The 23,246-nt window shown below is 37.9% G+C and overlaps 1 protein-coding gene and 1 long non-coding RNA gene across 10 annotated transcripts in view; one reads left to right on the plus strand and one right to left on the minus strand.

The window, feature by feature from the left end:
• LOC309635021 overlaps positions 1–23,246 on the minus strand; it is a 517,380-nt gene that overhangs the window by 176,568 nt on the left and 317,566 nt on the right. The gene's annotated exons all lie outside the window — the stretch shown is intronic.
• The window catches only part of MAP3K5 (mitogen-activated protein kinase kinase kinase 5), a 223,648-nt gene that overhangs the window by 50,631 nt on the left and 149,771 nt on the right, over positions 1–23,246 (plus strand). For 8 of the 9 annotated variants that reach the window (XR_014248547.1, XR_014248548.1, XR_014248549.1 and 5 more), the window contains exon 2: positions 16,064–16,203. The exons of the other annotated variant lie outside the window; for it this stretch is intronic. Coding sequence is in view for 4 of the 8 variants with exons in the window: in XM_082405615.1 (XP_082261741.1) it covers positions 16,064–16,203 (140 nt within the window). In the remaining 4 variants the exon portion in view is untranslated. The remainder of the gene's footprint in view (positions 1–16,063; positions 16,204–23,246) is intronic. 9 annotated transcript variants of the gene reach the window in all.

Genomic DNA, 23,246 nt, shown 5'->3' on the forward strand with positions numbered 1-23,246 from the left:
TTCCCAAAAGACCATTTGGGACTTTTAGTCCTAGACTCAGGGGACACGTGTTCTGTTGTAAAACCAGCTCTGGCTTGTAGAGTCTAAAAGAAACGACTCTGACTTGTGTATTTTCAGTAGAAATGGTAAGTAAACAACAGAAAGACGAGAGGACAAATATAAGCTCTTGGAGGAAGATGCAGATTCCAAAAAAGGAAAACCAAGATTAGAGTGAAAGAGGGGCCAGGTAAAAAGAGGGAAACATACATACACACACACACATACCACACACACACACATGCATGAGTGCAGACAATGACCAAAGAAAAGGTGAAAAATCCCAGCAAAATGAAATGCATTTCATTGAGAGTAGCAAGAGGCTGAGTTTAAAAGCTGTCTGATTCTACTCCGTGCCATTTACACAGTTTCCTCTATTACCTGGGTCTGGGAGATTTGGAAAAGCAGCTTATGTCCAAAAGTAATTTGAAGAACATCCAGGGCTGAGGTCTTCGTCTAGTGAAAGACCCAGGGCCAAGCTTAATGGGGTGAGGGGGGGCGGTTCTTACTGAGATTTTTGACAGCTGCAGGCCCCCTGCTGCCATGGCCTATGGAAGGTGACAACACAGTGGGACAGGAGCTGCCCCATTGCTCAGGGTGACAGAGTGACGGGCGCTGTACTAGAAATTACAGTGGGACAGAAGGCATCATCTGGGATTGTTTGAAACAAAGCAAGATATGTGTTCGGCTGGCCATTCCAGCACCTTCTGGGGGCCTTGCAATTATTTGCCCTCGTCTGCCTCCTTCAAACCCCAAAATGCTGACCACAAATGTTGGTTGTTTCCATATGGTCTAGGGCCTCTCTTGAAGATGTTCTTTAACTAGAGATTTTGTCAAGGCAGCAAGAGTCTGTTGAGGGGAATGAAACTCATTTTATGGATTTTATACGCCCTGTTTATCAAACAGGAAAAGTACAGGAACCTATTTATAAATTGTGGACAGTTCTCCATGGTGGAAATAAGGTGTGAAGGTACCTCCCAATCCATGGCCCGCTCTCTAATAATGGCTAATAGGCACTGAGGGCTCATTGTTGTTCAGCCCTTTCTATGACAGGGACTGTTGTTCTTATTTGACATATGAGGAAACCGCTGGGGGAAGGTGGGTTTCCAGCGTAGGGCTACACAGATGAAGCGCAGACTCGGGCAGCCTGACCCCAGCCAGCTACCCCCTGCCCCCACCTGGCAGGAGGGACACCTGGCTGTTTGTAATACCTGGTCAGTACTGACTACTGATAGGCCACATTTATTTTGATCTCCCTTAATTTCCACATCTCCTTCAGATCCCATCACTTGGTCAGGGGAGCCCCATCAACTAACTAGCTCTCTCTGTTGTACCTTTCCAAACGCCCTCTGTTTTATCATTTGCATTTGTTTTTGTATGATTATTTGATTTTCTGTCCCCCCACTAGAACGTAAGCTTTCTGAAGACAGGAACTCTGCGTGTGTGTGTGTGTCTGTGTGTCTGACTTTTGTATCCCTGGGCCTGGCACGTAGCAGGGATGAGTTGAACTGATGGCTGAACTGGTACCTGGTGTGTCGGAGCTGACGTGGCCACAGGTTACTCTGAGTCCAATAGCAGCTGCTCCCAGAATAGATGCATGTGCTGCCTGAACTCTACTCACTGTAATTTCAGTTCTTTAGCTCTTTCTGTTTCTGGTTGTTAATATACACATAGAAACAAATGCTGAGAATTAGGGAGATATATAGCTCTCCTTGAAGCAAATTAATTGTGTTAATGCCTTTAGCAAATACACATTTTGTGCTCCTCACTGCCTCAGAATACTCTCCATGGCTGTGGTGATGTTTGGTAAACATATCTTTCGGCCAGAGCACTACCTGGAAGACTTTTTTCTCTTATTCAGAAGCCTTTCCTGTTGGTTGGTTTCTGTTTGTCTCTCCTGCGTCAGCAACGTGAATTAAAAGTTGTCTCCTTACCAGCGTCTTCTGTTCAACTCATAGGCATCAGCTACCTTCCAGTGCACAGACAGCAGATCCCTAGCTGTTGGATTGTGAGCGGAGCAAGCTCTGAAAAGGGAAGGGAGTGAAACTCACCTTGGACCAAGGAGTAGAGGAGAGGGATAACATGGACATCCCAGTGACACATAAGGGAAGGGGATGTATTTAGTAATGCAACTTAGAGTGTGTAAAGGCACAAGCAAAATGAAATCTCTCTCTTCCTAGTAAGAAAAAAGTTTTTATTGAAAAGAATTCCAGAAAAAAAAAACGAAACCCACAACATTTGTGCAATTTATTTTACTGTCTGTAAACTTCCTGCAGGAACACCAGGTAGATGGAGCAATAAGCCTTTCCTTGTTCAGTGGGAGGTTCTGCCCACGTCCATTCTTAGGTGGTGGGGCAATTCTTCTGGCGGAGAGAAACTCCTAAATTATGCAATCACGGAGTAGCCAGAAATGGCCTTCCTTCCCAGCCTCTGTGTACTGAAATATTACCGTTTCTCAAGGCTTATCTCAACGCTGTTGCCCCTACAGTGCCTTCCCTGAGACCCCCATCAGAATCAATCACTTCTCATTCAGTGCTCCCATGGAATATTTACATCTGTTTCATTTGACCCTGGACTTCTGTAGCTCACATGCACTTGAAGGGCTGGTGCTGATTTCTTTGACCTCTTCACAGTCCCTTGCACAGAACAGATAATAAATGCTTGTTAAAATAAACAAGTGTGGGAGCAGAGGAAAGGGAGCATTTCCAGGGTGCTGTGATGACTGAGATTGAAGCAAGGTTAAGAAACCCGATCCTCCCATGATAAGAAGCTCTTGGAAGGCTCTGAGGAGGGCATAACCTAATGGGTAATGCACGGAAGGGGGTTGCCTGTCATCTCCTGCCCAGCCTATTGCTGTGTCTATGGAACAGGTGTCTCCCATTTTCCCCATTGCAGAGCTGCTAAAGCGGTCTTTCCTTCCCTGTCTTCATCCTAGTGTGGCTGGCCTTTGAGATGGACTGACAGCTCCTTTTCTCAGTGACATTTTTATCATCCCATGAATGTGTTGCATTAAAACAAACGAACTGTAACTCTCCTAGAGAATAAGTGAACTCCTGAAGATTGACAGATTTAACTTTAGTGAGAAGGCAAAAAAAGGACCCAGACTATTTCAGTCAGTTACAGTCAGTTAAGGTCAGCAGCCTAAGTCTGAAAGCAATAAAAGGATTATTCAACAAAGAATAGTTTCAGTTCTACTCATTCTCTCTAATAGGTCATCTTCCAGAAAGAAGTGTTTAAAAAACCCCAAAATGAATCGTTGTACTCTACTGAAATATCAACATGTAAGCTGTGGAATGAAATCATTGCTGGCAGAATCATATTTACACATCTGTTGTGCGAACAGAATTACAGATACTCTTAAAGGAAGAACAAAGTAAATTTGAATAAAAATAGCGCACATTTTGACTAGATGCCGATTACTTATTAGGTGTTGGGAGTGACTTTGACAGCATACAAAGAAAGCAAAAGCTTGGCGTCTTTTAGAGACATGCTAGATGAATCCTGCTTTAGGGGGGTTTCCACTTGTCTGCACTTAAAGAATCTGGAGCACCGTGGAGCTCCCCAGCACTTACCCACACTTCTTAGATCCAGTTGCCTTTATGAGTACAACAGATGACAGTCATATATGCAAGAAGTAAAAACCCTTTCAAACTGGCCTGCTTACCGTGGTGAGTCACTATTTCTGCCAAACAAGTACTGTGCAAGCTGGGCTTCTTTCATTTGACTACCTGTGTTCTTTCTACAGCAGGAACAGTACAGTGTTTATCGCTTGCAATTAAATTTCATATTGCGTGAGGAATAGCACTCTTTGATAAAGAATACATATGTGTTAAAAAAAAAAAAAAGAAAAAGAATACATATGTTGTGTGGTCCTATACGCCAGCAGTTAGCTTTTTTTCCTTTTTGTAATATAGGATTAAATTACCATGCTCCTACCACAGGCTCTTATCACACTTAAAATAATTTCTTAATATCATCAATCATCCTGCCAGTTGTCAAATTTTCTGTGTCATGATTTTTTAACATTTATTTTAGTTAGAATCCAAATAAGGTCCCTACTTTGCAATTGACAGTGTCCCTTAAGTCTCTTTTAATATCTAATTTTTCCTTCCATCGCTCTCCCTCACCTCCTGTAATGTTTTTGATGAGGAAACCAGGTCATTTTTCCTGTAGAATTTTCCATAGTCTGAATTTTCTTGATTGTATCCCTGTGTTACACTCCTTTAATCACTATTGTTGTTTGTGTAGATATAGCAAACATTTACTACAGCTATTTCCCTAGACAGAGTGAGAAAAATCTCCCCTTAATCAGAACAACCTTCAATGGGAATGACATTGCCACAGCCATTTTTGCTTTGGAACTACGGGAGATAATGTTCAGCTGTTCTCTGGCCGCTGTCTGTTGTCTCTGTGTGAATAAGTTGAAAAGGTGTAAAGCAATTAGGGAAGAGTATGTCACTCAGGATGCACATCTATGAGGAACAATTAGATTCTTCTTACAGAAACAATCACAAATGGACTCTTGTAACCTTACACAACTTAACGCCAGTGCCAGTTAATCCGGTTGGTAAGGATGACGCTTGTGTAAGAGTCTTACAGTGACAGAGGGCTACTCTGTGTGCTTGGGAAATTCACTGAAGCATAAATGCAGACAGCTATGAAGAGTTAATTAAAATTAAATATGAGAGACCTAAAAAAAAAAAATGCCATGCACCATAAAAACTAGAGTAAACTCTTAAAAAGCCTGTTCAGATTTTTCTGAATAGCTCTTTCAGTATCTAGTGAAAATAGATTGGTTACTTAAGGACTGAAATTTAGTACATAAAATGAGTTTATAGAGATCTAAATTTGTGATTATAGACCCTTAAACCCAGTATACCTTCAGGAAATAGAATAATTTCAAGGAGAAAAATAGTTTTCAACGGTGACATAGACATTTTTGCCGTCAAAGCAGCCTCGTATTCCATTTCTGCATATAAGGTGCACCATGGCCCTGTCACATAAATAACTTTAGATTTAATTCTGACTCATACTTTTCTTATATAACATACTCTTTATAGATCATTGTCCAAGTCTACTGTAATTGCCGTAACATTAAAAAATAAATTCTCAGATTATAAACTAGACCCTTTTTTGTACATGCTACACAACTTTTTTTTTTTTTTTTGCCATTCCCCGCGGCATGAGGAATCTTAGTTCCCCAGCCAGGGATTGAACCCGTGCCTCCTGCAGTGGAAGTGGGGATTCTGAACCATTGGACTGCCAGGGAAGTCCCTAGACCCTTTTCTAACTTGGAAAGAGAGTTAATACTTTTTGATGTAGGACCTATTTGTATTTCTTTAATAAGCAAAATTGTAGGGGACTGCTATACCTGTGACCAAGAAATATCACTTTATAAAGTACTTGCTATTCACCAAAGATAAAAATTGTGATTTATTTACTTTCCTTGTGCACTGATAATAAAGGATTCACTTGAAGATTGAATCTGGTTAGAGTATTTACAGGGCTCCCTTAATGACACTTACTAAACCACCATCAAAATATTGTGTGCTTGAAATTCCTCTCTGATAAGAAGGAAGGATTCTTTATTAGCCCAGTCTTCCTTGTGACCAAGAATGCTCATTTGTAAGTTTGAGATTTTCATGTCTGGTTAAGGTTTTTGTCTGTAGCCAGTAAGCAGAATAAAATTGAACTCTATTCTTTGGCGTCCCTCTTTTCGTCAAATACTCCTTTACTACATCTTAGGCAGTAGAAGTAAGGAAAAGAATAGAGTTTTTGGTTCTTATAAGGCTTGGGTTCACATCTTGCTTCTGTAGCTGCAATAGTTAGCATTCTTACTATCACAAATGACGTAAAGTTCTCCTAAAAAAGAAATGTACTGGGGTCATGACTTCCGAGAGCAGAGGTAGTGCCGCCTTCTGGCATGTTTCCAGGGATGTCCACAGGATGTAGGCTTGTTCTTGCCGTCCCCTGGGCTGGGTTTTCCTCTCTGTTGGCCACCAGCACCAGAGCTCTGTCCTAAAAAGTCTTCACCTAAATTGAAGGATCTCAGCATTCTCCCTTCCACTTTATTATTTCTCAGTCTTTGTTTTGTATTACTTCCCTTTCTCTTAAAAGTATCCCTCCTTTTTTCCAAGTTGACTTTTCCCCTTCACCTTTGATCCCATCCCATCTGTCTTATCCAAAAATATAGAGACGGTCTCCACTAATTATTTCCGCCTCTTTAAAATCTTAATCTTTCTACTAACGTTCGAGCACACCATCCTAAAACTAAACACCTTTAGCACTTTCAAATCCCCTTCAATTGTTTGATCTCTCGGTTTCCTTATTGAATGTGAAAATCCCTCCTCTGGACCTTAGTGGGTGTTAATCCTCTTCCTTGCTGGAGAATGTCTGTGCTTGTTACCTCCATTTCCTTAGCTCTTACTCAACACCTTTAGTTCTGCTGTGTTCACCTTCCTCATCATGTGGCTTCTTTATAATCCTTGCGGTGGGCTGAAAAATGACCCTCACCCCTAGGCTTCAACATCTATGTCAAAACACAGGAACCAGTGAATGCTACTTTATTTGGAAAATTTGATTGCATATGTGATTAAGGGTTTTGAGATGAGATGATCCTGGATGGGCCATAAATGCCATCACAAGGGTCCTTATAAGAGAGAGGCAGAGGATGCTTTGACACCACAGGCACACATACTACAAGCCGAGGAATGCTTAAAACTTCTAGGTTCTGGAAGAGGCAAGGAACACATTGTGCCCTAGAGCTTCTGAGGAAGCCTGATCCTGGCCCTGCTGACACCTTGATTTTGAACTTCCAGCCTCCAGAACTGTGAAAGAATAAATTTCTGTTGTTTTAAGGGACCAAGTGTGTGGTAATTTGTTAAAATGGCCACAGGAAACTAAATACAGCCCTCTTTTGACATTCTGGACAAAATTATTGACCAAAATGAACATGTCTGAGTAACCAGTACCTAGGTCAGGAAGCAGACCCTTACCAGCTCTCCAGAAGACCCCTGGAGCCCCTCTCAGCCATTGCCCCCCACCAAAGAATCCTCTTTTTTTTTTTTTTTTTAAATGCAGATTCTTGGGGCACTCTTCCAAGGTTTTTTTTTTTTTAATCTAGTAGGTCTGGAGTGAGGCCCAAGAATATGTATTTTTATTTTTATTTTTATTTATTTATTTATTTATTTATTATTTATTTTTGGCTGTGTTGGGTCTTCGGTTTGTGCGAGGGCTTTCTCTAGTTGCGGCAAGCGGGGACCGCTCTTCATCGCGGTGCGCGGGCCCCTCACTATCGCGGCCCCTCCCGTTGCGGGGCACAGGCTCCAGATGCGCAGGCTCAGTAGTTGTGGCTCACGGGCCCAGCTGCTCCGTGGCATGTGGGATCTTCCCAGACCAGGGCTCGAACCCGTGTCCCTTGCATTAGCAGGCAGATTCTCAACCACTGCGCCACCAGGGAAGCCCGAATCCTCTATTTTGAATATCACATTTATGAACCTAATATGAACAGGATCATAAAGTACCTACTTTTTTGTATCTGGATTCTTTCTTTTAACAGTCTGTTCGTGAGATTCATCCATGTTGTCACATAGGGTTATAGATTTTAAAATTCTCATTGCTGTATAGTATCCATTGTCTGTACATAGCACATGGTATTTCTTCTACTGTTGATGGTTTATAAATACTGCTGTTATGAACATTCATTACATGTCTTTTGGTGAACATCTATTTGTGTTTCTATTGGATATATAATGAAGAAAGGATGTCCTGAGTCAAAGATGCCTTCTCATTTCTTTCTATACTAAGTTGGCAATCTCATCTACAATTCTACTTCAACTATCACCCATCATTCTGACTCTTAAATCGCTCAGTCTGATTCTCATCTTTCTGCTTAGATACAAAGTGACAGCTGTCAGATACACACACACACACACACACACACACACACACACACACACACACACACAATGTTTAGTGTGTCCCAATCCAAAGTCAAGTTACTACCCAAAAAATGGTTCTTCCTCTTGTCATTTATTGTGTTAATGACAGGTCATCAATCTTAAACATTCAAGTTCAAAACAGAATCATTTTTAATTCTTTTTTTGATTATCCTGCATCCACCAAATTTCTAAAGCTTCCCCACCATGATTTCCCCACCATGTTACCTCTGTATTAGTTTAGGGGCACGTGTCCCTTGAACGACTCCTTAACTTAACTGGTTTCCCACTTTCCAGTCTGTTTTGATACTCATCCATCCACAAATTCTAGGTTTATCTTCACAAAAATTTGATCCTGCTGCACCCCTTCTCAAAACTCATGGACATGGATGGATCACCACTGATTGTAAAGTCAAGTCAGAATTCTTTATGTTGGCTTTCTGTGCCTTCATAATTTGATTTCAGCATCATTTCGATGAGGAATTATTCATCTGAGGCTTCATCAGGTGGTATTGAGTTATATATTCGCATTGTCTTCAATCACATGATAAATTGCTCAGAGGGCTTCCTATGAACATTTTCTGTAGTGGCGGCATATAATGACGATATACTGAGAGCTTCCCGTGCTTAGTGCACATGTAACCCTTACAGCAGTTTCGTGCGGTAAATACCTGCGTTACCATCCTCAATTTACAGTTGAGGAAACCGAAACTCAGAGAATTTAAGGTGTCTAATGTCACCCAGCCAGAAACCTAATTAGGATTCAGACACTGGAAGTCATGAAACAGCTTGCCTGCCTTTTGCATATTCATGACTCCTCTCAAGGCCGCTGGAGATGGGGAAGTTTCCTTTCCAGCTTTTCAGCTCTGTGGTGTGCTTTTCTGAGGCTGCATCTCCTCCTGGCCGAGAGCTGTGGTTCTAGGTCCTGCCACTCTGAGCTGGGCACCTCCTACAGATGTGTGCTCTTTCCCGCTTGCATTCTCTTAAGCTGGGGCATCGTGAACTGAACTCTTGCAGCTATTGCCCAGGCAAGGGGACTTTAGTTCTTACACCACCAATCTTATTTGGTTCTGCTCCCTCCTTCCTTCTTTCCATATTTCTCTCCTTCCCCTTTCCCCCCGCTCTTTCTTTCTCTTTTATTTCTTTTTCCTCTCTAGGCTTCTCCCCTTTTCCCTCCCCGCACCCGCCCCCCTTTGGTAGGTGCAATGGCTCTCAACATTTTTACAAGACCAACCTCTGGAAGTGCAAACCATCCCTCTGATCACTTACCTCCCAGGCTTCTTTTCAGGTTAAAAAACCCCCCAATACCTCAGTATAATAAACATCAAACAAGCAAATTAGGGCTGGGGTGGGGAGATTATATATATATTTTCTTGAGCAATATATGAATGATTCATGCTTGAATCACTATGCATACATTTATTGGAGTTTAGGGATGAGGAAATTGGGGGCCAAAATCTATTGTTGATACAAATATGTATCATTATACACAGTAGGGTTAACTAAATAACATACAAGAAAATAAAAGGGTGCTGATGAAACTAAATGAGTAGTAATTTAAAGCAGGAATTGCCAAACCATGACCAATTCAAAACAACAATGATGATGGATTATTCTTCTATCCTTCCTGAAAATCTCAACAATTCTAGCTGTACAATAGGAGTTTTGCAATTTCTCAACATTGTATCCCTGCCAGACTTTAGAAAACTGACTTAGAATCTTCAGGATACTCTCCTGGGGCACTACTTTTAGGCTATGAGTAACATTTTAGTAATTTTCATATTGTAGATTAGTTGTAAACAGCCCTTATTCATTCATAAAAGAAAAATCAATGGAATGCAGGTTATGCTTCCCTTAAGAATTAGGAAGGGATGATCATTTGGGGGTTAGTGTCTGCTCTTTAGAGAATCTCTCTTGGTTCACGCATTAAGGATCCCATTGGGAATTGACATAGTTTTCTATTGTGGTTTTCTGTATTTCTCAACCAAGTCCCAGGTACCCTTCCTTTCCTTGGCTTCTTCCATAATGCCTTTGATGTGCCGGGGGTGCTGTTTGAGGTGCTCCACTTTCTGACTCCATTGCCAGCTAATGCCTCACCCACATAGGTTTCTGTCATCCATCCTACCAGAGAATGGCTCAGGATGTTTGCTGAATTAAACTGGAACTAATGGGTCATTGTGGGGATTAATCCATCATGACTGGATGGGTAGTTCTGTGTGATAACTTGGGAAGTTTCCAGTGATTATGAAACTTTAGAGCACCTTGTAGACTGCAGAACAAGCTGAATCACTATTGGGCTCTTGCTTTGTCATCAGCGATCCTGATGCTTAAGGAAAAAAACTGAATAGATAGAAATAAACATTCGTGTCTTCCTTCAGTGCTGCTTTTTACACGCAGCAGCAGCAGCTCTTGTGAGCTATTTAACTAACAGACATGGTTTACCAAGGAAAAATTAAATAGAAAGTAACACAGACCATGAACCACTGCCATTTGCTGACCAAAATGCAATAACGCACAACAGTCTTATGTGATTGTCCTAGAAATTTATTATGCTTTAATAAACTCCTGGCAAACCTAATTTGATGCTCCATTTAGCGTTAATTGAATTGGAACAAGGAAAGAAACTACACCTTATGTACAACTGTGAGAGATTTTTATGTCTTTGCCTATATTTTTGAATGACTGACTTAGCCTTAAATTTTGAAATGTGGCAATTTTACGCACAATATTACCACAAAAACTCAATTAGACGATTATTAAGTGCATTTACTCATGAAATACATTACAGGAGTATATGCATCAGTCCCCAAATCTATTTTTGCAATTGGTTTTTGTTCTGATCTTTGGAACCTCCATATCCTATAAGTGTAGTATGTGGCTCATTTAAGAATTAAGGGCATGGATTCTCCAGCCAGATTGCCTGGGTTTGAATCCTGGTGCTACCACTTTCAGACTGATTTTGGGCTGACTACTTATACCTTCTCTACCTCAATGTCCTGAGATAATAACATTACCTACCACAAAAGGGGTATTACGAAGATTAAGTGATTTAATATTTGAAAAGCACAGAATGTCTGACACGTGTAATTACTAAATACATGTTTATAAAATAAAGTGGGTAAACTGTACCCCATATAAGTGGGTTTCAAAAATGGTGGAGTATCAGGCATTTATTTAGTTTGTTTTAATGACATCATCTTATGCATTTTTAGCGTGTCTTAGGATGATTTCACAAGGAAAAAATTTTTCACCTGTTTATTTTATTACTTTTGAGAAGATATGCATCAGAGTCAGAAGGTAGCCATAATAAGATAATATTTTCTTTAGTTAGATAATGAAATATTATTGTGTAAAAAAATGCTGTGTAATTAGAAGTCCTAGCCAGTATAACAAGGTAAAACCAAACAACCAACCAGAAAACAAAAACCATGAAAGACATACAGATTGGAAAGGAAGAAAGAAAACCATTTCTAGTTACAGATGATATGATTGTCCATGTAGAAAATCACAAAGCATGTACCAAAAAAAAAAAAAAAGCTCCTTGAACTAATAAGTGAGTTTAGTAAAGCTTCAGGATACAAGGTCAATATACAAAAATCAACCATTTTTATGTACTAACAATGAACAATTGGGATTTGCAATTTTAAAAAGAGTACCATCTACAATAGCACCCCCAAAATGGAACAGGTATAAATTTAACAAAATATGTGTAGGAACTATATGTTGAAAATTACAAAATACTGATGGACAAAGTAATCAAAGAACACCTAAATAAGTGGAGAGATATGCCATATTCATGCACTGAAAGACTCAATATTGTTAAGATGTCAGTTCTCCCTGAAATGATCTATAGTCATCATAATCCTAGTCAAAATTCTGGGAGAAGTTTTTGCAGCTATCAACGGATAGCTCTCAGCTACCAATTGATTCTAAAATTTATACAGGAAAGCAAATTGAAGAACTAAAATAGCTACAACAATTTTGAAAACAGAAGAGTTGGAGGACTCACACTGCCTGATTCCAGTACCTACCATAAAGCTACAGTAGACAAAACAGTGTACATAGCACACACGGTCCCCAACTTACAACAGTTCAATTTACGATATTTGGACTTTATGGTGGTGCAAAAATGATACCCATTCAGTAGAAACCATAATTCAAAATTTTGAATTTTGATCTTTTCCCGGGCTCGTGGTACAGTCCTCTGTTGTGATGCTGGGCAGTGACAGCGAGCTGAAGCTCCCAGTCAGCCAGGCAATCAGGAGGTGAAACAACCGATACGCTTACAACCATTCTGTTTTCACTTTCAGTACACTATTCAATAAATTATATGAGATATTCAGCCCTTTATTATAAAATAGGCTTTGGGCTAGATGATTTTGCCCAACTATAGGCTAATGTAAGTGTTCTGAGCACATTGAAGGTAGGCTAGGCTAAGCTATGATGTTCGGTAGTTTAAGTGTATTAAATGTATTTCAATTTACAGTACTTTCAACTTACTGTGGGTTTATCTGGACATAACCCCATTGTAAGTCGAGGAACATCTGTATTGGCAAAAGGTAGACACATAGATCAATGGAATGGAATAGAAAATCCAAAACTTTTTGGAAGAGAAAATCAAAATGGATCATAAACTTAAATGTAAAATGTAAAAGCTATAAAACTTTCAGGAGAAAACGAAGGAGAAAACTTTTGTGCCTTGGGTTAGGCAAAGATTTTTTTGAGATACCACACCTAAAGCACAATCCACAATAGAAAAAAAATTTGATAAATTGGGCTTAAAGTTAAAAACTTCTGCCCTCCTAAAGACACTTAACAGAATGAAGAGGCAAGTCACAAACTGGGAGAAAGTATTTGTAAATCACATATCTGACAAAGGAAACATATCCAGATGATATAAAAACACACAAAACTCACAGTAAGAAAACAAACTCAACAATAAAAAAATGGGCACATGCTTTGAACACTTTACAAAGCAGATGAAAGAGTAAATTTTCCTCTATGGAAATTAAGAAATATATTAAGAAAAAATACAAATACATTAGAACAAATCACTTATCTGAATTTGAGGTAGGAAAAATGCCTGTCTTCTTCTGAGTTATCATATGGTATTATGGTATTTTAAAATTACTATACAATTAAGCATTTTTAATGTTCTATATTGCATCCCCAAACGGGTCTGTTCCTGTTTAGATGTTTAGATCTAGTGAATACACCTTAGTTTGCTTTTACCATTTATTTTAAATGTCTCGTTTCTCTCTTCATCTGAAAGCCTTCAGCAGCGTTTGTATTTTGTTTTAGCAACAAATTCCACGAGTCAGTTCTCAGGAAAGAACCCATTTCCCCCCTCTTGTCACTACTTTAACTTAGTATTTTTCTTTGCATATCTCTCATTTATTTTTCATCGACAGCTGTTTTATTTGGTTTCTCTCAGCCGCATTGTATGCCTTCTCTTGATTTTAAAGCGGCATCGCTGACTGTGAGTGGCTGGCATCTGTGGGAGGAGCAAGCCGTGTGGGCGCAGGAGGCAGATGGGGCGTGTGGGTGGGATGCAGTGACTCAGTTTGTTCGGGTGTTGATTTTTGATGTGTAAATGGTAAGGACCCCAAAAGAAGCTCTCCATTTGTATTAAAGAGCCCTGAAGTCATGGTTAGCCTTGAAAACATCTTTTGAAGCTCCTGTGACCTGTCCTCCCCTTTTATAACCTCACTCAATCTTCTAGGTCTTTAGCCTCCATTTGATCTGATTTATTTCTCCTTCACAGAATGCAGACTCTAATTTCACATTCATTAGATAAGGCCGACTGTCTCAAACAGCCTCTCGAGGGTCTGTGTCCCTTTTATAAAAGTGCTGCACTTTGGTTTTACATTCAGTCACACGGGGCTTCGATGTTCTTTGTGTATTCTGGTGGGTTCCTAAATTACAAAAGTAATCAATGTTCATAATAGAAATTGTGAAAGACATAGAAAGTATAAAGAGGAAAAGGTAATTCATAATTCCATCACACAGCTATTATCACAGTTTACACTTTGGTATACAACTTTCCAAAACTTTTATTCATGTGCATATATACACATAGAATATATATAATAATCTATTCATTATAATGTATACATTATATTTTAATGTGTATGCTATACATTATAATGTATATATTTTAATATTTTTCCTTAATATAGCTTGAATTTACCCCAATATTAAATGTTCTCCTATAATATAGTTTTCAATGGCTGTATAATGTGCCATTAATTGAATTTATCAGTGTGTGTGTGTGTGTGTGTGTGTGTGTGTGTGTGTGTGTGTGTTTCGCCATTTTTCTACTGATGGATATTTAGGCATTTTCCATTGTTACTGCAAAAATAATATTTCAGTGGATATACTTACAAGTAAATCTGCCACATGTATAGGAATTTTCACAGGATAAATTCTTAGGAATGGAATTATTGAGTCAAAGAGTGTGCATAATTTTAAGGACTCAAGTCTCCTAAAATGTTTACACTTCCCCAGAGCATGTAAGAGTATCATTTCTTTGCACCTCCATTGGGTATTTTGAAATATCTTAGGCCACTTGTTAGGGAAAAAGCTTGACACTTTATTATTCGTTTAATGTGCATTTTATTAGTAGTGAGATGTAGAATATTTTTATATGTTTACTTACCATTTTAGTTATACTTTTGTGATTTTACCTGCCTATGTCCATAGCCTAATTTTCTATTGTAATGTTCTTATTTGTTTTAAATTGACCAATCGAGATAATTTATAAAGATATTAACCTTTCATATGTCACATATTGCACATATTTTAAACAAGTTAGCATCATCTGTTAAATTTGCTGTATGTTAACATTTTCATTTTAATTGTGAGTAGGATCTGTTTAACTATTACATTTTCCAGAAGCTTATTATGATTATTAAAGGAAGCTCTTGGTTTTCATAATTTTGCGTCTTGACACCTTACTAAATTGTATTATTACTCATAGTGGTTGTTTAATTGATTTTACTGGGGTTTTTTTGGTTGGTAATTGTAACATCTGCAAGTAATGATAATTAAGTATTTTATTTTATAGAATTACGTTTCCATACTTTGTGAAATCTTATTGCATTAGTTAGGATTTTCAGAAAGTGTACTACTAGTGAGAATAGTTGACAGCCTTGTCTTTTTCCTGATTTTCATGGGAATACCTGTAAGCACAAAGTTGGCAGTTGTTATGAAATATATATTATTCTTCACTTTAAAGAAGTACCCTTATATTTTCAGCTTGCCGTTATTTTTAATGAGAAATGGAAGTGGATTTTGAATTTTAGTTAAAGTATCAATACTTGGGGCATCTTTGGGAATGCTGATGATTTTTTTCATTGAGCCATCCTTGCATTCTCAAAATAAATTTTAAACCCATGATCTAGTGGTCTTGTAGTATAATGCTTGGTGCATTTTGCTCAGTTTTCTTTCATGTTTTTGTCTGTATACATAAATGAGTTTGAGACTAATCTGAATTTTATTTTTGGGACACTGTCAAATTTTGGTATCAAGTTTATGCCACCCTGGTGTTAGTCATCTATGAGCTTTGGAAGAACTTGTATCTGTGATTATATTCTCCTTCTTAGTCATAATTTCTATACCTTTGATTTCTCTTTTTCTTGATTATACTTGCTAAGGACTTGCTAGATACTAATTATTATAAAATACAGCTCTGAATTGAGTCATCATCTTACCTATTTGCTTTTATAAATCTCATTTTACATTTATTACTTCCTTCTGTTTCCCATGGATCTGCTTCTGGAACCTCTGTTAACTTGTTTTCAGTGTTGAGATATAACAGAGAGAGTAAGTCCTGCTTCCCACCATTGCAGACTCTCCTTAGTTTCCAGTAATTATATGACCCCCTTCTTGTTTTAAAAGTGCAGTTTTGCTGCAGTTTGTAAAACCACTTCTGATAGAACTGCTAATTAAAAAGTCAGTGGTAAATGAAGAGGGAAAGTCCCTATCATTTCCTCATTTCCTCTTTGAATACTAAGTAACTGAAACCGAAAAGTGCTTACTGGGCATTATTTAGGTGTCATCTTTTGGAGGACTTTGTTTTCTGTTTGCAGATATTGCCGTGGTGGAGATGAGTGATGCCTTCCGGCAGCCGTCTTTATTTTACCACCTTGGAGTGAGAGAAAGTTTCAGCATGGCCAACAACATCATCCTCTACTGTGATACTAATTCAGACTCTCTGCAGTCACTGAAGGTACCTCACTTGTTTACTAAATATTTACTCTAGGCACCAGAGTTTTAGGGATAACTCTCCGTCATCCAAAAAAAAATTCACGTAGTGTATGTTTATGAAAGGATGTTTTTTGTTAGTCCAATAAGTATGTAACAGTGACGAATTACATTGTGAGGTTTATCTGGAATTCAATGTGGAAATTTGATGATACACAGATAGGGGAAAGACTTAGCGTTGATTTCTGAGCTCCGATCGGAGTTGCAGTTGAGGAGACTGTTGTTAATAGAAAGTTGTCAGTATACACACTGGAGAAGGAAGAGGAGATTGCATAAGGTATGGACAGCCCTCGTGCTGTGTCACCATTGGGGGTTTCATTGGGCACACCCGTCTCCAACTAGAAATACGCTGCCTACTGAAAGTACTCTGAGTAGAAATTCTCTATCACCAAAAATTGCCATCCTCTTTTGCTGGGATATGATTTCAATTAAAGTGGGAAAAGGGGAAGGAAAACTTACCGTATTTGTCTGCAAAATTCAGCATGTCTCATGGCGTTCTCTTCATTATAGGAACTTAATTATAGGAGGGTATTTCCTCCATCCAAAAAGATTGCCTAAAATGCTTTTGCAAGGCCAAGTGATTTTACACTGTGTGAATCTTTGAAAAGCATCTAACAGTTCAGCACATAACTCATGCTGAACCTGATATCATTCATTTCCTTTGTGAAACTTCCATCTACCTCTTTGTGGCTTTTTCTCATCTATACTTTCAAGTTTCCAAATCAAAGCCAACCTTGGAACGTGGAGTCCTAAAACCCAGAGCCATACTTCTAATAGCTTAGGAATTGGTAATATGAAGATCTCTAACCCAAAATCCAAGCCAAAAAAAATTTAATAGTATTTTGCTTTTATCTGAATATCTGAAGCTTATATTACTTTCTCCAAAAAATCTGCAGAGTGTCATTTAGCAAATACCTTTACTGCATACCAGGCATTGTGCTGGGGATTGATAGGCTCTCCCTTTCCAGAATACTCTGAAATAGTACTAAGAGATTTTCCCCAACTCCGTCTAAATCTATTTTTCACCTGGAACAATTCTTTAAGCAATCCCTACTTAATTTTGCCCCAGATGTACCCCTTTAATTAATGTATCATACATTTCATGATGGTGTATTTTTAATTAAACATTTTGATTTGGTACCATTTACAACATATATTAGCAGTTGATGAAGAGATTATTTTATTTACTCTTTGTATTCTGCTATTTTATTTTCTTTGCATTAAGTTTATTTTCAGCAGGCAGTGTTGTGTTGGACATTTTTCACACTACACTATTTTTATTCTTGTCCTACTGGTATCTGGAGATTTAATTTTATAGCCATCCTTTCCTAAGGAAATTTTTTTTAATTACATTTGAGAGAAAGAGATAAAGCTAATCTTATCAGAAATTTGTGTGGGACAAATAAACTGATTTATTTAATTGCTTTCAGCCAGCCTTTGTATAGAAGCGTTACTGGTATTTGAATAAAACAGTTCTTTAAAGAGCCTTGTCTATCTAAAATATACTCATTTATCTAGTACATAATCGCTGCTTGTTACTGAGCACTTACTATGTGCTAGGTACTAGTGCATAGTGCTTTACCTACATACATATTCACATTTAATTCTTAAAACATCCCTGTGGGGTATATATTCTTTTTTTTTTTTTAATAAATTTATTTGTTTGTTTGTTTGTTTATTTATTTATTTATGGCTGCGTTGGGTCCTTGTTGCTGCATGCGGGCTTTCTCTAGTTGTGGCGAGCAGGGGCTACTCTTTTGTTGTGGTGCGCGGGCTTCTCACTGTGGTGGCTTCTCTTGTTGCAGAGCACGGGCTCTGGGCGCGCAGGCTTCAGTAATTGTGGCTCGTGGGCTCTAGAGCGCAGGCTCAGTAGTTGTGGCACACGGGCTTAGTTGCTCCGCAGCATGTGGGATCCTCCCGGACCAGGGATCAAACCTGTGTCCCCTGCATTGGCAGGCGGATTCTCAACCACTGCGCCACCAGGGAAGTCCCTGGGGTATATATTCTATCACCAAATTATAAGATTGCAAACTGAGACTCTAACAAATTCAATCATTTGCCAAAGGTGATATGGAAAATTTGGGACCAGGTCTGCCTGACTCCAAGGCCTGTTCCCCTTAACCACTAAACTTGATTGCAGTTACTTTTAGTTAGAAGGATATCAGACATTCCTGCTAGGTGTGTTCATTTAGAAAAACCCTTCAAGCATGCGTCCTGAGTTGTTCCATGCAACATCCATCCCTTCGTTTGTCTTCCTCCTTCCATTGACTGTATGTTATTGACTGTATCCCCTAAGCTTTTGCCACTTTCTTATTTAGTTTGTTCCTGGCCCAAATAGGTATCTGGTTGCAGAGGACAAAGTTCTGGGGTAGAAAGTGTTTTTTTTTCAGTCTCTGAGCAATGGAAGTTCCTCGGGTTCTTTCTGAGGAAAGTCTGTGTGTGTGTGTGTGTGTGTGTGTGTGTATTTTTAATTTTTAAAATTTATTTCTGTTGCAGGTAGTTATAGGTGTAACTGTTACCCCTGCCGTCTACCAACAGAAAGGAAAACTGCTGTGAAATAAGGCAGAACAAGAGATATTTATAAATAATATATTATGTATGGATTAACCAAATAAAAACGAAGCATCTCCCTATTTTCACAGGGCAAAGACAGAATGAGAATGTTATTCTTATCACATATCTAGCTTCACTTAGGTTGATTCTTTGGGCATCTAGAAAGTACAGCTGCACCAGTTTTATTTTCATCTACTGCTCTTTGTTGAAGAGAACAGTTTTCCTTTGGCAGCAAATTCTTAGGAAGAAATCATAGGAAAAAATTTTTTAAGTTTAAGCTTCTGAAAAATAATTGTTAGGAACCATATAAGTACTTAAAATCTATGTCTGAGTTTTCATATGAAAGCATATTTAGAATCTAATCAAATCATGTACTTGCAATAGGATTCGTAGTCATTTTAAATTACAAGTACTCTCTTATTGTAGCAAGAAATATTTAATTTTCTTCAAAAAAAAAGATCATCGTTGCACTTTGAGAAAGGGAAATTGATAGATATTCTTTTTTTTCTTAGCATTGTAATAACAATGTTCACAATTTTCTCTAGATAAGTATCATGAAAACTTCTTATGTGCCTATTAATGAGACTCTTAATGCTGAGATTTACATTTGCTTGAAAATAAGAAATTGCTGGGAACAATTGTTTTCTGATTTATTTCGTGCATCAGAGAAATTATCAGATCTTCCCTTGGGGTCTCTTGGTAAACGAGACAGTAGGTCTGGACACCATTGGCCAGTAAGTTGTTGGGCCGATACATAGAATGCGTCTGTCATCAGAAAGGGCTTGGGAGAAATGAATGGCTGTTGTGTAGAGTGAGGAAGTTGTTTTAATGAACCATTTCTTCTATCATCAGAAATTCCTTTACAACGACAGCTCTCAGCTCTAATTCTTGTGATTCTTCCCCCTTTTCCCTTGTTTAGCTCCCTCTCTTTTTTCTAGGCTACTCTCCACTCACATTAAATAATGTTTCGTATAAAAACAATGCAAAACAAAACAAGGAAATACCACTTAAAAGCCAACAATTAAAAGCCCTTATTATACCAATGGCAAGGCTGTGGAGAGTGGGAAACATATGAATTGCTGGTGGGAGAGTATGTTGGCACTACCTTTTGAAGATCAATTTGGCAATAGCTTATAGTATCAAATGAGCGTATCACCAAGAGTCAGCAGTTCTGTCTCTAGATGTATACTGTAAAAAAAAAATCTTTGGCATGCATAAGGAGATATAATCAAGAACGTTTACGTTAACATTGTTTGTAATAACCTCTCCCCCAGAGGAATTGGTAAATATCTATCAACAGAAGAATGAATAAATACTTTCTGGTATAGTCATTTAATGGAATCTTATAGAGCACTTAAAATGAATTAACTAGAGCTTTCTGTACCACTATCAATATATCTCATAAACAGTGTTGAGGGAAAAAAAATTATAGAAGCTTGTGTACAGTATGGTGCCATCTATACAAAATGTAATGACGTGCAAGACAATTTTTTTATCATTTATATTATAAAAGGATAGAAGTATGTATGGGAATTATAAATAAATTAAGAATAGTTACCTCTTTGAAGGACAGGAGTGGAAAAGAATTGAGAGGGGATGACAGGAGTCTTCAACTATATGTGTAATATTATATTTCTAAGACTAGGTGGTATATGCATGGGTGTGTGAATAAGTTTTGTTTATTTTAAATTTTTTAAATTGAAGTATAATTAACTTACAATATTGTATTAATTTCAGGTGTACAACATAGTAATGATCACCATAAGTCTAGCTACCATCTGTCACTATACAAAGTACATTACAGTGTTATTGACTGTATTCCCTATGCTGTATACTACATCCGCATGACTTATTTATTTTATAACTGGAAGTTTGTACCGCTTAATCCTGTTTACCTATTTTCCCCATCTTCACACGCCCGTCCCCTCTGGCAACCATCAGTTTGTTGTCTGTATCTATCAGTCTGTTTCTGTTTTGTCTTGTTTGTTTGCCTGTTTTATTTTTTAATTCTGCACATAAATGAAATCATATGGTACTTGTCTTTCTCTGTATGACTTATTGCACTCAGCATAAATATTCTTTAGCTCCATCCATGTTGTTGCAAATGGCACGATTTCATTCTTTTTAGGGCTGAGTAGTATTCCATTGTACATATATAAACATATATATGTATCACATCTTCTTTATCTGTTCATCTATTGATAGACATTTAGATTCTATATCTTGTTTCTATATCTTGGCTATTGGAAATAATGCTGCAGTGAACATGGGGGTGCATATATCTCTTCAAATTAGTTTTCATTTTCTTCAGATAAACACCTAGAAGTGGAATTGCTGGATCATATGGTAGTTCTTTCGAGGAACCTCTATACTGTTTCCACAGAAGCTACACCAATTTACATTCCTGCCAACGGTGAATGAGGGTTGCTTTTTCTCCACATCCTTGCCAACACTTTGTTGTCTTTTGATGATAGCCATTCTGACAGGTCTGAGGTGATATCTCATTGTAGTTCTGATTTGCATTTACCTGATGATTAGTGATGTTGAGCATCTTTTCATGTGCTTGTTGACTATCTGTATGTCTTCTTTTCAAAAATGTCTATTCAGATCTTCTGCCCATTTTTTAATCAGGTTTTTTAATATTGAGTTGTATGAGTTCTTTATGTATTTTGGATATTAATCGCTTATTAGGTATATCGTTTGCAGTTATCTTCTCCCATTTAGTAGGTTAACTTTTTGTTTTGTTGGTGGTTTTCTTTGCTGTGCTAAAGGAGTGTATGATTAAGTTTTATATTTTTATATACTTGAAATATTTCATAATTAACCTTTTTTAATGAAAAAGTTGTTATACTCTGTTATTTCCTATAGCCATCAGGATAATTTACATATATTTTGGGCATTTGAATCTCAAAATATTTTTTTAGTTTCTTTTTTCTAATGTTCTAGCTGTGGTTAGAAAGCCTCACATGCATTTGGATCTTTCTTTCTGCACTAGGATAGGCTTTATTCCCATTTTATCCATTGCAGAATAAATGTTTGTCTAGAGATTGATATATACATCAGTTAGTGGTGACACAGCTTGTGTTGAAGCTTAATGATTATGTGAGATTATTCCTTATTCAAGAAATTTAGTTGTATTTTTCTCTGTAACCATTGCTTTTTTTTTAAAAAATTGGTCCAGGGATCCTTTATGTATTTATTTATTTTGGGTGCGTTGGGTCTTTGTTGCTGCATGTGGGCTTTCTCTAGTTGCAGCAGTGAGCAGGGGCTACTCTTCGTTGCAGTGCGCGGACTTCTTGTTGTGGTGGCTTCTCTTATTGCAGAGCATGGGCTCTAGGCGTGCGGGCTTCAGTAGTTGTGGCACACGGGCTTAGTTGCTCTGCGGCATGTGGGATCTTCCCGGACCAGGGATCGAGCTGGTGTCCCCTGCATTGGCAGGCAGATTCTTATCCACTGCACCACCAGGGAAGTCCCTATAACCATTGCTTAAAAAGTCACTTTCCAGATGGGATTTGCTTTCATAAACTGTTCTCTACAGCAGTCTATCTACATGCTTAATCCTTCACGATCTCACTGAATATAGTACCTGCACGAGATATTTGTACACCCATGTTCATAACAGCATTACTTACAATAGCCAAAAGATGGAAGCAACTTAAATGTCCATCAGTGGATGAATGGATAAAACAAAATGTGGTATACACATACAATGGAACATTATTCAGTCTTAAAAAGGAAGGAAATTCTGACACATGCTACAACATGGATGAACCTTGAGAACTACCATAGTTGCTCATTCAAACAGTTCCATGGTACCTAGACCCATGATGTATATCTGTAGATACAGAGACACCCAATCTCCTTTAGTGCTTATATATGAGAAATTGGACATTGTCAGTTTTTCTGGTAATCATTCATTTCCACCTGAGCAAATGGTTATAGTTTTGCAAAGAGCAGGCAGTGATGTCCATGTTGTAAATTTTGATGATTATACCAGTTTCTAGTAAATTGGTGAGGAGCTCAAGGTAATTTTTGTTATAAATACCTTGAACTTAAGTTAAATTTTTACATGTATTTGGCAAATTTGCTCAGATTCTAGAGTGTTCTTAAACCCATAAAACTTTTTTTTCCTCTTACACCACTGCTTCCTTTTCTTAAAGTTTTATCTCCCTTACCAAGATAAATAACTAAGATGAGTTTAGCTTTAGATTGAATTGTGTATGAAATTAAAATTTGTTATTTTCCCAAAGGTTTATGATTCTTTAGTTTAATAATGAATTTTTACTGCATTCTTTTCAAAAAGCACTCTAAAATAGCACTTAACTTAGTCAGTGGCACAAAGTACACAGTAAGTATTAGGGAAAAAAGTCATTTGAGAATATGATCCTATAAAGTAGTCTAACGATTTGTGAACGTTGGCCCTGCCCCATATAACAGTGCTGCTGCTGGACATTT

The sequence above is a fragment of the Balaenoptera borealis genome (genome assembly GCF_965194805.1).
Source record: "Balaenoptera borealis genome assembly, chromosome: 9".
In the NCBI taxonomy this organism is placed as follows: Eukaryota; Metazoa; Chordata; class Mammalia; order Artiodactyla; family Balaenopteridae; genus Balaenoptera; species Balaenoptera borealis.